This window comes from Dermacentor albipictus, chromosome 1 (genome assembly GCF_038994185.2).
Source record: "Dermacentor albipictus isolate Rhodes 1998 colony chromosome 1, USDA_Dalb.pri_finalv2, whole genome shotgun sequence".
Classification (NCBI taxonomy): Eukaryota; Metazoa; Arthropoda; class Arachnida; order Ixodida; family Ixodidae; genus Dermacentor; species Dermacentor albipictus.
In genome coordinates this window covers 125,763,226-125,778,439 of record NC_091821.1, presented here as the reverse complement: position 1 = coordinate 125,778,439, position 15,214 = coordinate 125,763,226, and the positions used below count along the sequence as shown (strand labels likewise).

The 15,214-nt window shown below is 44.1% G+C and overlaps 1 protein-coding gene across 1 annotated transcript in view; it reads left to right on the top strand.

The window, feature by feature from the left end:
* Rgl (Ral guanine nucleotide dissociation stimulator-like) overlaps positions 1–12,046 on the top strand; it is a 144,812-nt gene extending 132,766 nt beyond the window's left edge. Inside the window, exon 14 of the mRNA XM_065451159.2 lies at positions 9,162–12,046. Coding sequence (XP_065307231.1) covers positions 9,162–9,325 — 164 coding nt within the window. The 3' untranslated portion in view covers positions 9,326–12,046. The remainder of the gene's footprint in view (positions 1–9,161) is intronic.
* The last annotated feature ends 3,168 nt before the right edge of the window (positions 12,047–15,214 follow it).

Genomic DNA, 15,214 nt, shown 5'->3' with positions numbered 1-15,214 from the left:
AATTGACAGCTGCGACCTCACGTGATCAACGGGCATACTAGAGACACTGTGCAACACATCTGCACACAGTGTTATCGGATTTTCAGTGTGATTTTCATTTCACGACCAATCGGACCTTCAAAAATAAAAATAACCCTTGTAGCATTGTATCTCAGTTGAAATCAAGAAAAAGAAATTGGCATGGGCAGGACATGTAATGAGGAGGGAAGATAACCGATGGTCATTAAGAGTTACAGAATGGATTCCAAGGGAAGGGAAGCGTAGCAGAGGGCGGCAGAAATTTAGGTGGGCGGATGAGATTAAGAAGTTTGCAGGCACGGCATGGCCACAATTAGTACATGACCGGGGTTGTTGGAGAAGTATGGGAGAGGCCTTTGCCCTGCAGTGGGCATAACCAGGCTGGTGATGATGGATGATGGAGCATTGCATAACAAGACAGTTGCAAGCTATCAGTAACTTGGGTATCTAGGAGTCAAGATGTACAGGGTGGTCTACCCTTGTTAAAGGGAACACCAAACTAGTATGCCAGCATTGATTACAGCTCAATTTTATATGAAGGTCTTGAATTTTTTTTTATCAGTAGAACATCTATTTCCATGAAGCACGACAAAGGGTGTCCTCGTTATTTACATTGAAAACATCTTTCGCTGAAGTGGTGCAACGGGGGGGCGGCACCACAACGGCTTCTGGCGGCAGCCCGGACCACGCCTAGCGTGCTGAGGCTTGCGCCACCCGCCCCTACGGTGGGAGCAGCCAACGCTGCCCTGCCCTGTGTCCACACCAGTGGCCTCTTCAAGCTCCGGCAGCAGCCAGGGCACCGCAGAGGCCACAGGGGTCCTGTCGACCTCCGGTCTGGTGGGGACGAAGACTTCGTCGCTTGAGATGAAGTCTACGCGACGCACACATCGCTCTCTGGAGCGAGTGTCTAGTGCCTTCCAAGAGGCTATGGACACCAGTCCAAGCCAAACGGCACAGGTAGCGTCGAAGGAGCGGCGAGGTTCTCTTGACTGCTCCAGAAAAGACAAAACACCAATTACAAGGCCTAACAAAGGCCCTGTAAAGTAACGTCGTTCTCCTCTCTCTCGAGACACACAGCACAATTTTTTTTTTTCAACATGCATAACATCATACAGTGGAATGTTAGAAGACTATTAAGAAACCTAGATGATGTCCAAGAAATTCTCTCTAAGTTTAATCCTAAAGTGCTGTGTGTGCAAGAAACCCATCTAATTTCCAAGCACACCAACTTCCTCCGACAATATATGACTTTCCGAAGAGACCGCGAGGATGCTCTCGCATCATCTGGCGGTGTAGCCATCATTGCTGACAGAAGTATAGCATGTCAGCATATTAAGCTCAAAACGGCCCTTGAGGCAGTGGCCATTCGAGCCATACTTTTAAATAAGCTCATAACCATCTGCTCCTTGTATATACCACCACATTATCACCTTCACAGATGCGACATAGAATCATTAATAGATGAGCTCCCGGAGCCCTATTTGATTCTTGGCGATTTTAATGCACACAGTAGCTTGTGGGGCGATTCATGTTGTGATGCGCGAGGTCGCGTCATTGAACAGCTGCTTTTTTTTTTTTCTGGCGCATGTCTCTTGAATACAAAGGAGCCCACGTATTTTAACCTGGCTAACAAGTCATATTCTGCCATAGATCTTAGCATTTTATCGCCGACACTTTTACCTTATTTTAAATGGAGTGTGCTTAATAACCCGTATGGCAGTGACCACTTCCCAATAATCTTAAGTGCGACGGAACAAGATCAACTTCTCCTGCAGGTCCCCTGGTAGAAGGTTGACTCAGCCGATTGGGAACGGTACCGAGCTCTTACTCACATGACGTGGGCTGAGATGTCCGGTATAACCATAGATGATGCTGTCAGATATTTTACAGCTTTTATACTTGATGCCGCCTCTAAGTGTATTACTCAAGCGAGCGGCACTGGTTCTAAGCGGCGTGTTCCTTGGTGGAACGATGCATGTAGGCAAGTGCGGAGGAACCAGAACAAAGCATGGGCGCTGCTTTGCGATTCGCTAACAGCAGAAAACCTCGAAAACATTAAGCATGTCAAATCACAGGCGAGGAGAACGCGCCGACAAGCTAGACGAGAGAGTTGGGCAAAGTTTATATCAAGCATTAACTCTTACACAGATGAGAGAAAAGTCTGGAATAGAGTAAAGAAAATTAACGGGCAACAAACGTATTCCTTACCTTTAGTAAACAGCACAGAGAAAGCCTGGAAGATCAAGCCAACTTTCTTGGTGCACATTTTGAATACATATTGAGCTCCTCGCACTACTCCGAAACCTTCCTAAAGTACAAAACGCGAATAGAACAGCAAAAGTTACAAAGAAAATGTGCCAAAAAGTGTGGCGTACAACGAACCATTCTGCATAGCAGAACTGCAGGCAGCACTGAACTGTTGTAATACATCCGCCCCAGGTTCAGACCGCATAATATATGAGATGTTGAAACAACTACCCTCCGAAACACAAAAAACCCTCCTTTACCTCTACAATGTTATATGGTTTTCCGGCGAGATCCCCTCTGTTTGGAAGGAGGCTATTATAATTCCAATTCTAAAGCACGGAAAGGATCCTTCCTCTGTATCAAGTTACAGACCCATAGCATTAACAAGTTGCCTCTGCAAAGTTTTCGCAAAAATGATTAACTGTCGCCTACTACACTTCCTCGAATCAAACAAATTGCTTGACCCATACCAATGCGGGTTTCGGGAGGGCCGATCCACCAATGACCATCTCATACGTATTGAGGCACGTATCCGTGAAGCCTTTGTTCATAAGCAGTTTTTCGTATCAGTATTCCTAGATATGGAGAAAGCATATGATACTACGTGCCGGTTTGGGATATTGAGAGACCTCTCACAGTTAGGTATACACGGTAGTATGTTCAATGTTATCAAAAGTTATCTGTATAATCGCACATTCCGTGTTCAAGTGGGCAACGTTCTGTCACGGAAATTTGTACAGGAAACTGGAGTGCCGCAGGGCGGGGTGCTCAGCTGCACGCTCTTTATAGTAAAAATGAATTCTCTTCGTCTACACATACCACGTAACATCTTCTATTCAACATATGTTGACGATGTGCAGATAGGATTTCAATCAAGTTCTCTCGCAATCTGTGAGCGACAGGTCCAGCTTGTTCTTAACAATGTCTCCAAATGGGCGGATGAGAACGGGTTCAGACGGAACCCAAAAAAAAAGCACATGTGTCGTTTTCTCTAGAAAAAGGCCTGCACCCTGATCTTGAAATTTTGTTGCATGGTGAGCATCTACCTGTAAATAGGGAACATAATTTTTAGGCATAATCTTAGGCGCGAAATTAACCTTTATACAGCACATAAAGTATCTTAAAAACAAATGTATGAAAACAATGAATATCTTGAAGGTGCTGTCACACACAACCTGGGGCAGTGATAGAAAATGTCTCATGAACTTGTATAAAAGCCTCATACGCACACGACTACACTATGGAGCCATAGTTTACCAGTCGGCTACTCCAACTGCTCTGAAGATGCTAGACCCTGTCCACCACTTAGGAATTCGCCTGTCCACAGGCGCCTTCAGAACAAGCCCAGTGGAAAGCCTGTACGTTGAATTGGATGAATGGTCACTTCAACTGCAGAGAACATATTCATATTTTATGTATTTTCTGAGAGTGAACGCGAACAGTGAGCACCCAGCGTATTCCACTATAAATGATTCGTTCAGTTCTCAACTTTTCCGCAACCGGCCCACAGTGGCAAAGCCTTTCTCATTGCGTGTTAGAGACATAGCTGAAGAAACAAGGGTTCCACTGCTTGAATACCACCTTATGCCCCCGGTTATATGGCCCCCGCCCTGGCAGTGGCAACCTATACACTGTGATGCATCTTTCGTAGCTGTTACAAAGCGCACGCCTGTCGCGCATATCCGAATGCACTTCCTCAAATTACAGCACAAATACTCCTCTCCTGAATTTTTTACAGACGCATCGAAGTGTTATTCTGGCGTGTCTTACGCAGCGGTCGGTCCATCCTTTTCGGATTCCGGTGTATTGCATCCTAGCACAAGAATTTTCACAGCAGAGGCCTACGCAATATTGGCCGCCGTTAAACACATTAAAGAATTTAATATCCAAAAGGCAGTTATATACACAGATTCTTTGAGTGTCGTAAACGCTTTGAAAACTGTGAAAAATATCAAAACCCTATCATTGTATCTCTTTACTCAGCATTACTAACCACCTATGCGTTCAAGCAGCCTATCATCGTATGCTGGGTGCCGGGGCACTGAGAGATAGAGGGAAACGTGTTGGCTGACCAGCTAGCCACATCTGTCCACGCGAACGCTTCCAACACTTCCACGACTGTAATGGACACCAAGCCCTCAATAAGAAAAAGGCTAAGGGCTTTCTGGCAGCGCTTGTGGGATAAAGAGACAGAAAATAAACTTCATGTTATCAAGCCGTATCTTGGCAACTGGCTGCCGGTATCAAAGAACCGCCATACAGAAGTAACACTTTGCAGACTTAGGATAGGGCACACATACAGCACACACGCATACCTCTTGTCCGGTGGCAATCCACCCTCGTGTGATAAATGTGGTGAGCCACTTACCGTGCTTCACATCCTGCTGCAATGCACTCAATTAGACGCTAATAGGAAAAAGCATTTTCCGTTACCACATTGGCAGCTAATTCCACTCCATCCTGGAATGATCATAGGTATAGAACTTCTCTTTAAACATCAATCCCTGTTTCAATTTTTAAAAGATGTACACAGTTTTCATATTATAGCCCCAGGAAATCCGTAGCACAGCCTCTTAACAGAGGTTTCTGCTGTGGTAGCTGCAATAAAAGAAAGCACCTGCCTCCCAGCCTTTGGGCTCAAAGGCCCCCCGGAGGTTTAGGTGCTATTTGCATATTCTTGCATTTTAGCTCCATGATCACTTATCACGCGTACTATATCTACAGACCACTATGTATATCACTATCATAATTTTTTACTATGTATTTTTTTATGCTTCCATGACACTGATTGATTTTAGGCCACTTTACAGCCGTGTTACATCCCACCATCGCAACTCGCAAATCAGCGCTTAACACAACATTATCAGTCATGGCGCTCTTTGGCCATACCTGGCCCTTGCACCACTAAACAACACACATCATCCATCCATCCATTTTGTGGCAGTCTTTTATTGTAAAGAAAGATTTCCAGTTTTCCTTCAAAATACAGAAGTGTTTTCCTGGGCAGGTGGGTTTTGCAGGTTATATCGCCAGCTCGTGAAAGTCAATCTGCGCGACGGACAAAAGCATTGAGCGTACATTATGTGACATTACATTACGTGCTTTGCATGTGTCAAAGCGCATCAGCAACAGCGAGCTCACACACCAGCAAAGAGCCATCGTGCTCTGCCTATGCATAGGCTGTGTGTGGACAGGCACCCTCTGGCAGCAGTTATGACTCGCTAGGACCAGTGCCTGCTCCGATTGTGGACTAATGAAAGCTTAGAGCACCTCCTGCTCCGCTACCCTGCACGCCACCAACTCCTGCCTACCTTCAGGAACTTGGAGCTTGCAGCAGACTCCAAGACTGCGTTGCTCTTGCCAGAGAGCACCATGCAGTTTTGTGAAAGGGACCATGCCAACCTGGTGACCTTCCTGGAGAAGGGTCTGGCATCGCGCATAACACTATGTGGCCAAGTGACACGGTGCACAGCACCATGCTGTAAATCGATGTTGCGCATACATTTGTCTATTTTTTTTTCTTGTAGATTTTATATAGAGTCATTTATTTTCTTGCATTTCATGTATTGTCATGCATTTCTTTTAGTGTAGGTCTTCCATTAGTACTTTTTTTCTATTTTCTACATGTCAGTTATAATGTAACTTTCGTCTCTATTTTTTCTCTTCATTTACATCTTTCTTATGGCTGCGGGATCGTTCAGGTGTCCACTGAGGAGTGAGACAGTGACAATGCCCGCGTTTCTTCATTTCCTATCCCTTTTTGCCTCTTTTATTACAACAAAACTATTTCTACTGACCATCATTGGCGCTGCGCAGATTGGCTACATTTGTGCCCATGGTAAAGAGCATGGAGTCTTTTCATTGTTGGGTTCAGTGTTATATGCCACCTGTCAAAGGTTCTGAAATTAAGAGCTACGGCAAATTCACAAGGCACCCCTCCCCTCTTCGTGTCCATCAGCCGTCCGCGCAAATGTCTGCTACTGGGCAGTCAACGCACTGGTCACATGACGCTTCTGCACCCGCCGTGTAAATCTAAAGCGAGTCTTGTGAGGGGTTGCTCGAAACTACAAAAAAATACTGATGTGCACCTATGAACGGTGCCTTATGGTGTGTCACGAAGACTGTGTTGTGGACAACATTGGCGCCATCCTATACACTTGTTTGCATAAGCAAGGCGATTTGTCGGCACTTTGAGTATTGTGCAGCTGCAGCGAATAGATCTGCATTGCTTAAACATCGGTTAGGCCTAATGGCTTCACTGACAGCTGTTGAAGCAGCGGCGTTTGGATCCACAGGCATGTATACACTGGCGTAGCTAGGTCCTCTGGCACCCGGGGCCCATAGGTCTTCTGTTATGATAGCATCAGTTATGATAGCAAATTAGTAGACAGCTATACGAAAAGTAAGGATAGTAGTTTTATCAGCTGTGTAAGCTTTTAAACATTCGTTTACTAACTAAATTGACAAGCATGGTGTCACGCACATGCAAGCATGGACATGTCTCACTCAATGACCACGGAAACTCTTTAAGTGCTGGAGTGAGGAAGTGCAGCAGCAGAAGCGAGGGAATTGACCTTTGTGTGGCCTCTCGCTTCTATGCCAACTGAGCGACATGAACACAGCACGGTGCGCCTAGATGCATAGACTCTTGTCTCTGTCGCAGATCGCTTTCAAGATATAGGCCGCGTGGCTGCGCCGTACGTAGCAGCCACCAGTGTAGAACGTCTCTCCTGTTTGCGCCAGTCCCGCACACAAGTTTCAGGAACTCTGAACACCCATGATGCGGCCCAATTTTCGTCCGTCTCCACACACGTGATCGCTTTCCTTTTAATTGCGGCATCGTGATGAACTCGGCATGTCTTTGCGGTCGGCACTTCCATGCTAGTAGAGCAAACGCAAAATACGGGAAGACAGATGGTGGGCTAACCTACGCACACTTACCACAATGGATGGAGGAAGCTACGGCAGCTAGGCTCGAAGCGTGTACGAGGCGGCCATTTTGAAATGCCGATGGCAATATGGTAACGCAGATTTAGGGTCGTACTCGATTCTAACGCACACGCAATTTTCGGACCCATTTTATCGGAAAGAAAGTGCGTGTTAGATACAAGTAAATACAGTGCTGCTGCAGAAGTAGTCATTCAGTATCTTATATCTACCTATATATAGGTACTGAAAGAGCTGTGTTGAGTAAAAATTGAGAAATGCAATAAATTGGTCAAGTCTAGTTTAGTGTAATTGGCAAATTTACTGGTTGTGTAGTCTCGCTTAAAATCTCTGGGACTGTGTCCATTTCATCCAAACTCCATTCCGGGATCTCGGACTCCTATCCCATTCCTATCCCTCGTGCCAGACTGGTGCTATCATTCTATTCGAGGTGTTTGAAAATGTGGAATGATACCGGAATCATGCTAACTCAGGAATTACCACTCTGCAGCTATGGTTCAGATTGGATCATGTGCATGGGTGTCATCTGCGAGTGCTCAGACATAAGTTTGCCAGTAAAGACATTTCAAATGCGCAGGACATGACGTGGTTCTCAGGATAAGAATTCCATGCCTTCACTGTAAATGAGCTACAAATATGTGTATCTGTCTATCCCTGCAAGTCGGGGGAATATGTAACGCACATATCCAAGTGGTACAATGTTTTTGCATACATTTCTCTCAGTGTAACATGAACCCAATAATTTTTTTTTTTTGATGCCAACACCTGGCAGCAGTTGTGCGTTCAGTGGCAGGCTCTTTAATTCATCACATCTAATAAGACTAGCTTTTACAGTCCCTTTCTGATTTAAGTAATAGGTGATTTGCACTTTAAATATGGGGCTTATGACAGCTTTATCTAGCATTATCATGTACAGTGAAAGCTCGTTAATTCGAACTTCAATAATTCGAGTTTATGGATAATTCGAACTGTATGATTTGGTCCGGCCAAGCTCCACAGAAGTCTATGTATAAAAAATTCCGTTAATTCGAACGCAAGAAGGTTCCCTCACGGATAATTCGAACTACGCTCGCCTGGCACACGGCCAGAGAAACGCGCCTACTGCCTACACACAAGGCTGTATTGCCTCCGAAACGGAGAGAACGGCGAGAGAATGCAAAATCGGAAAAAAATCTAACCGACGCGGGGTCAGCCAGAAGGCAGCGGCGGCTGCCGCCTCTCCATTCTACGTAACCTCCGAGACTTCTGGCCCGTTGCGAATCTCGGAGGCTTTGCAAATCTTGTACAGCTGCTAATGTTGTGTGGAGATGGCACGGCAAGCGCCAAAACACAGCGAATCAAGTACGTCGCAGCTATGCTTGCAATCAAGAACCAACGAATTAGGGCCTTCGCCACCTTCACATGTTCAGCATCTTTGTCTTGGCAGTCTTCATCGGTTGTGCACCTCTGTTTTCAGCTTAGGAGGTATCGGCCGTCGCGATTCATTGTGATGGTGTAAAGCCTCGGCTAACGTTCGTTTCGGTGGACATCGGTGGTGTGGCACAGTCGTACCCAGAGCTTCGACTTGAAGATGGCGTGTGCCCGTGGCATACGCCATCAGTTTCTCACACGGCAAATTTCTGACATGCCCTGCTGCTTCCAAATCGCAGTGTACTGTTGCTCTCCTTCACTTTCGTTAGTCCGAACTTTCGTTAATTCGAACTGAAGCGGCTTCCCCTTGCGGTTCGAATTAACGAGCTTTTACTGTACAGCCTATCAAAAAGTACAGGGCATTCAGCCATTGTTGCCAATGGCCATCTGCCGTTTACTTCTTTTGCAATAGGCTGTACATAGCTTTGTAAAAAGGACACTATTAAGCCTAGGTTCTGAAGTGGGAATGTAATGTGACGTTTCAAACCCTCCAGTATGTTGAATTCTAATGCTTATTGCTGCAATATCTTACCTTGCAGAAATAGTTTTTCCGCCTTCAGCCAACGTCTTCTATGCACTCAGCACAGCTCATGCCCTGAACTTCATTCTTCGCCAGAAGAAGAGCGAGCCAGCCTCCCCTGTCAGCTCCAAAAAGTCACGCAAGCCCTTTCAGCTCAAGTTGAAGTTGCCAAGTGGCACCTGAACCAATTTCTACCATTCAGAAAGGATTGCTTGCATTGCTCCAAATGAAGGTACATCTATTGTTCAGACACCATGAACTTAAGCAATACATGGTAATGCACAAGTCATCCTTTTGTAGAGCATCCAGTCAGCAAAGACACCGTCTGGGATGTGAAATCAAACAAGCTTATATTCTTTGAGGTGACCTTTGGTGATGCATTGCTTGAAAAAGAATTTAAGCAAGTTTTACTGCTGCTGAACTTTCTAAAGATGTGGCTCACAAAATTGTGGAAAGTTAATTACTGCAGTCAGCTGTGATGTCTAAAAGCATCGAAACATGGCATTTGTGACGTTTGTCATTTCAACATACTTTGGTGTTGACCTTAGTGCCTTCTTGGCTCTGAAAGCATGTTGAAAATGGCGTGTGCCAATGAGTATTGTATTTTTATATGACACGTAAATCAAGCTTCATGCATACAGTTATGGCACTCTAAAGCACCAGGTAGTGCAGCATTCTTATTAAGCAATTGTTCATCTTGTGGTCAGAAGTCATAAGAAATTTGAGGGTAAGAAAAGACAATAATGACTTTCATCTGCCATTTTTCCTTCCATGTGGCCAGATCGACCTTAATGACAAAGACCTTTCTACACCATTTAATGTTTTAAGTGCCCAACACTTTTTTTCAGTTATGCCAAGTTATTTTCCCTTGACCATTGTTTTTGTTGTTAGAACTGTCCAAGGGTCAGTGGCTTGTGGCAAAACAGCAGGGAACCATTATTAATCTGCAAGCTTCGCCACCCTTTATTATTTCATGCTGTAACATATTTTGCATGTTCTTACATTTCAGAGTCTATTTTCTGTTGCACTATATTGAAGTGTGTCAATGCAACTAAGCAAATTGTGCAACTTTGCCTGCCTTATTACATTTTTTTTCTTTCCGTTTCATCTTGTGAAGTCCTCTGTACATAGTATTCTTTTTTCTTAATTGTTGTCACCATTTTAACAAGTTTTTCTGCTCTTAATTTTTGGCCTGGTCCCAGACCAGAGCAACAAAATCAATGCTCACTACACACAGTGATAAGTGTTTTGACTGTGTGAGAAAATGGTAACATCGAACAATCGCGGGACTTGAGGCATTCCAGAACTTTACCACTACCTGCCCCAGTACTAGTGCATATCATGATGAACTATAGCTTCCTTTTTATGAACTGAAGGTATTAGTTTCTTGTGTGTTGGTGTGGTCATCTTGAAGGAAAACTTCGATTTGGTTACACATCAAGAAGGCAGGGCCTTTTATCGACACTCCCGAGTGCCTCTTAAGCCCTTATTTTACACTATTGCCTTGTGGTAGCTCCAACTCCTTTATATTATACTCTCTGCAGTTCTGCAAGCTGGCAGGCACATTATAAGCAGAATTCTTGGTTTCAATGTGAGGAACTTTTTTCCAAAAACGCAGTGCTTGTCTTTTTCTTAAGCTTACGACTTTTGTTTTCATGTTGTTGCTGTGATATTTGGTGTTATTGCTGGTTATTTTCAGCTGTTTGTGTATGTTCATGTGTTCGTTTTTGGACAGATTCATTGGAGCTTCACAACTTCATTTCTGTTTCTTTTTCTTGATCCCTTTGGGCTGTTTCCAAAGGCTGTTTATTGGTAGTCAGCCACTTATCAGGGCAAAAGTACAGCATACCAAAGAGCACAGAAAGTTGCTCTTCATTGTACTTGTATGACTGCTGCCTAGAGTCTGCTCGCGCTAATTGTATATATTTTGTGTGTACAGCTGCAATTCTTTATTCTTTTTTTTTCTGACGTAACATAAACAGGAGGCATCAAGCAGCTCAAAGTTGCTTCTTCTTTATTGTAGTACCACAGTTGTGGAGCAACTCTTGAATTTGATTGATGCTGCTATATGCTCTCGGATGCAGTGAAGCTGGCTGTGTACAATTATTGTTTGAATCAGCATTGCTTATTGCTTACACTAAGTTGTAGTTTAAAGGAATATCTTTTCCTCTCTAATAATTATTCGGGTACTATATAGTTTAAGTATGTTTGAGAATGTGAACAAAAGTAATAAATATAATCATGCATTTTTTGGAAAGGCACAAATGGATACAGAACTGTATATTTGGAAAGCTTTTCTAGAGATGTTGAACCTTTTCAGAACCCTTCCTATAAAAGTTGTCTGCAATAATGCAATACATCGAGACTTTGTCTCCTTGCGGCTGTATGTTTGCTGCCATCAAGCCCATGTTCCCACCATCTGTGTGCTTACAAACTTGGGGCACACACCACTGCAAGGGTTGGACAGCACACGGAAAGTGATTCGTGTGGCCTTAATTTTTCAACAAGTAACTTTTACTGTTTTTCTTGCATGTTTTATTAAGCGGAGTCACTCAAGGTCACAGATCACACTGCGTCTGTGCAGTGTATATATTCTTTGGCTCCCTGCACATTACCACACTTCTGAATGGCTTGTTTGCAACAGCACAGGCAGCTTGTAGCAGTCATTTTGCACTCGACTGTCATATACATGAACCAGGTGTGGAATGTGTTTTGCTGTGGAACCAGTATTAATAACAGCCAGCAGTCAGATGCAGCCCTTTCTGTCTTCCGGGCATATGTGACCTGGTACTTCTCATCCACAGTTAAATGTTAGGTGCACACTTCCCCGCGTGCCTTTTGTGCTTTGTGATAATTTCGTGGGCATCACATTGTGCGTGAAAGAATAAACCTTGTCAACAATCAGCAGTGTTTTCTTGCCTCGCCTTCATTTTGAACAGTGCATATGAGCAAACCAACACAAAAAGTAATTAAAAAGCCTGGTGATCACAATCACCTGGAAGGATCCACTGCCTGAGGTGCAAGAGATAACAGTGCTGAGCTGAAGCATAGTTGTGGAGAAATTGCTCAGTAGCCTACTCATACAAGAGGGAGCACTTGGGTGAGGAGCCAGCAAGCATTGTAGTGCTATGTCTGCCTGCTGCTAACAAACTTCACATTGCACAGTTAGCATGGCAATCTGTTTTGTTTTGAAAAGCTTTTCCTTTCATTTGTTTTTGCTTGCTTTGCTTTTGCTCAAATTTCACAGATTATCTTGCCTGGTTTGTTCAAAAGTAATGAAACTGCCATTACATACACACCTTGCACCTTATACAGGGTGACCATTTTTAAGTTGTATGAAATTTTAAAAGATAGCCTGTTACAGCTAACATAATTCTATCCCTACTCTATCATTCAGAGAGGCAGACATTACTTGTGCAAGAAATTGAACCACATATTAACTAACAAAAATCCACTAATCTTGAATTAGCTACTTTATGGCACACACTTCAATTTACTAATTGTAGCCGGTGAGTTTGCAAGGCGCATCTACTTGGAATGAATTTCCAGATTTCGATTTCTCGTGCTAGTAATGACCACCTCTTCGAATAATCCAGCTCAAGGACAAGAGCCCCACTACATGCCACAGGCAATTTTTTTTTAATTTCCATAAAACTCAAATTATCACTCTGCAGATGTGAGCTACTGCGGAGGTATGAGACTGTTTTCACTGCCTTTCAGAAACTTAGTCTAGACCATGGTGTAAGAATATTATGAGTGGTCTGGACTAACAAGGGAACAATGGAGCTAAATTATTGAATGATGCAGCAGTGTCAAATGGCCCTACCAAGCACTTTCACTTCTTGGTAGGGTCATTTGAAAATTGCTCAAAATAGTGAATTTTTTCCTTTTCTGCAGCTTGGCATTCTTTTAAGACGTTGGAAGTAAACCCTGGAAACCTCGGAAAATAAATCTTGCCAGCTGTACCTGTTAAAACTAAAAATACAATACTCAGCCTTTTTGGTCATATGTCAGGCCACATCCAACTAGCGAAAATATGCGTTCTGGTCGGATGTGCGGTAGTGCCCAACACGCAAGTACTCGCATTCACTGTTATTTCGGTTGATAGCAGCAGCTTCCAAAAACTTTTTCATTTAATAAGTGCATTGTGCAATGTCTCCAGACAAAGGCAGCACTTCTTTTTCCTTCCTTCACGCTTTTAAGGAATATTCACACGATTCCCCCAAGTTAATTGGGGAATAATTTTAGTGCCATTGATGTATATATTTCGTCTTCATATGGTCAGCAAACGTTAAATCCCGGCCACGGCACCTGAATTTCAATGGGGGGGGGGGGGGAATGTGAAAACACCCGTGTACTTGCATTTAGGTGCACATTAAGGAACCCCAGGTGGCCCAAATTTCCAGTCCCCCACTACGGCGTGCCTCATAATCAGATCATGGTTTTGGCATGCAAAACCCCATAATTTAATTTGACTTAATCGGCAAACATCCTCGTATGACAGCACTTGAGAAGACAGACTATGAAGATCCTACAGACCTGCATTGCAAATCCTGTCCTCCACCCAGGAGAGTTCTTCGAGCACTACCACACAGTGCTTAAGTACTATTGTGAGCCTTATGAATAAGCAAGTTTTCTGGAATCATTTTCATACGTTCATTTACCTGACCGCTTTTTCTGCGTGGCTTCCAGATAAAATGGTTCCTAACTTGAACGACCACAAATTGGGCAATTGCGTGTGACCGCAGAGGGCTAAACCAATCCAGGTCTTAGGTTACATAATTAGGAATTTGCGTGATAATAGGAGCTGATAATCCTCTTGAGAAAACTGTACAACCCAGTGCCATATGAATGAGTGAGTTGACCCCATAAATAGAAATGTTGCTGCCATTGGAAAATATTCTGGGCAAAGTTTACAAGAAACCCATATCCACTATAGAGAGGCTGGTAAGTAAGCCAAATTAACAAACTCCGCGTTCATTGCTAGTTGTATTGTCGGACAGCTTCTGTTGACTTTTTAAAAACTGCTGGCCTCTGAACAGTTATTCGTCAAATCAAGTTCATAGCTCCAGCAACCATTCTCATCTTGAGGCCAGAATGAAGTTGCCATTGCTGCTCATACTTCTAAAGGGCTAAATATAGACCGACGTAGCGTGAGCGCGCGCACACACTACGTCACGAACGTAACCAGACGCGACCAACGCGCACCGACGCACCCGTGGTCGAGATGGTTATTGCTCTATCTGCGCGCTGGTCACTCGGCCATAGAATGGCCGTGCGACTGCGTCAACCCACAATGGACTGAGCGAAGAAAAACCAGTGCCCACGGGCCACGCCGCGTCATCGTTGGTCGCAGACAGCCGTTCAAAATGGCGCGCGGTTTGGGGGTCGCACTACGCATGCACCGAGGAGAGCAGCCGACGATGGTAGAGAGGATTGCACTTCGGCTGGCACAGCGCGAACTGCGTAGTGTGACTGGCAGCAAGCGACGCTCGCCCGCGCGCTGAAGTCGCAGTATAAACGCACCTTAAAGGGCAACTCCGGCGTTTTTTTAACCATATTGGGATACTGTCATTTTCAAATGGTATTGACGGCCCTGTCACCTGTGGGGTGTTTCAATTTGCTTAGAACTTCATCAATAATTTTAAATAACCAATAAACGGAGATACTGAAACGGGTAGCTGCTTTGTGTGACGTCACAATGATTTTTATTTATTCATTTATTTATTTGATAAATACTGCCAGCCTTCAGAGAAGGCCGTAGGCAGGAGTGGACAGTAGATTTGAAGAAATGATCAAAAATAAGAAGACGAACACATTACACAAGGCTCGCACCATGCACTGAAAAGCAGTGAAAGACCGATAGTTTGCACGTCGCTTGCATACAAACCCATGCTACAGATATAAAATTGTACAGTGATATATTTACAGAGTGCTTGACTGTAAGGAAAAATTAAATCGGAACACAGACCATTCAAGCCGCGCATGCGCGTCGCTCGATATGACAAACTGCTGTAATTCATCGCTTATCGAAGTATTTTGCGGGAGAACCATAGCATATGTCGCAAGATG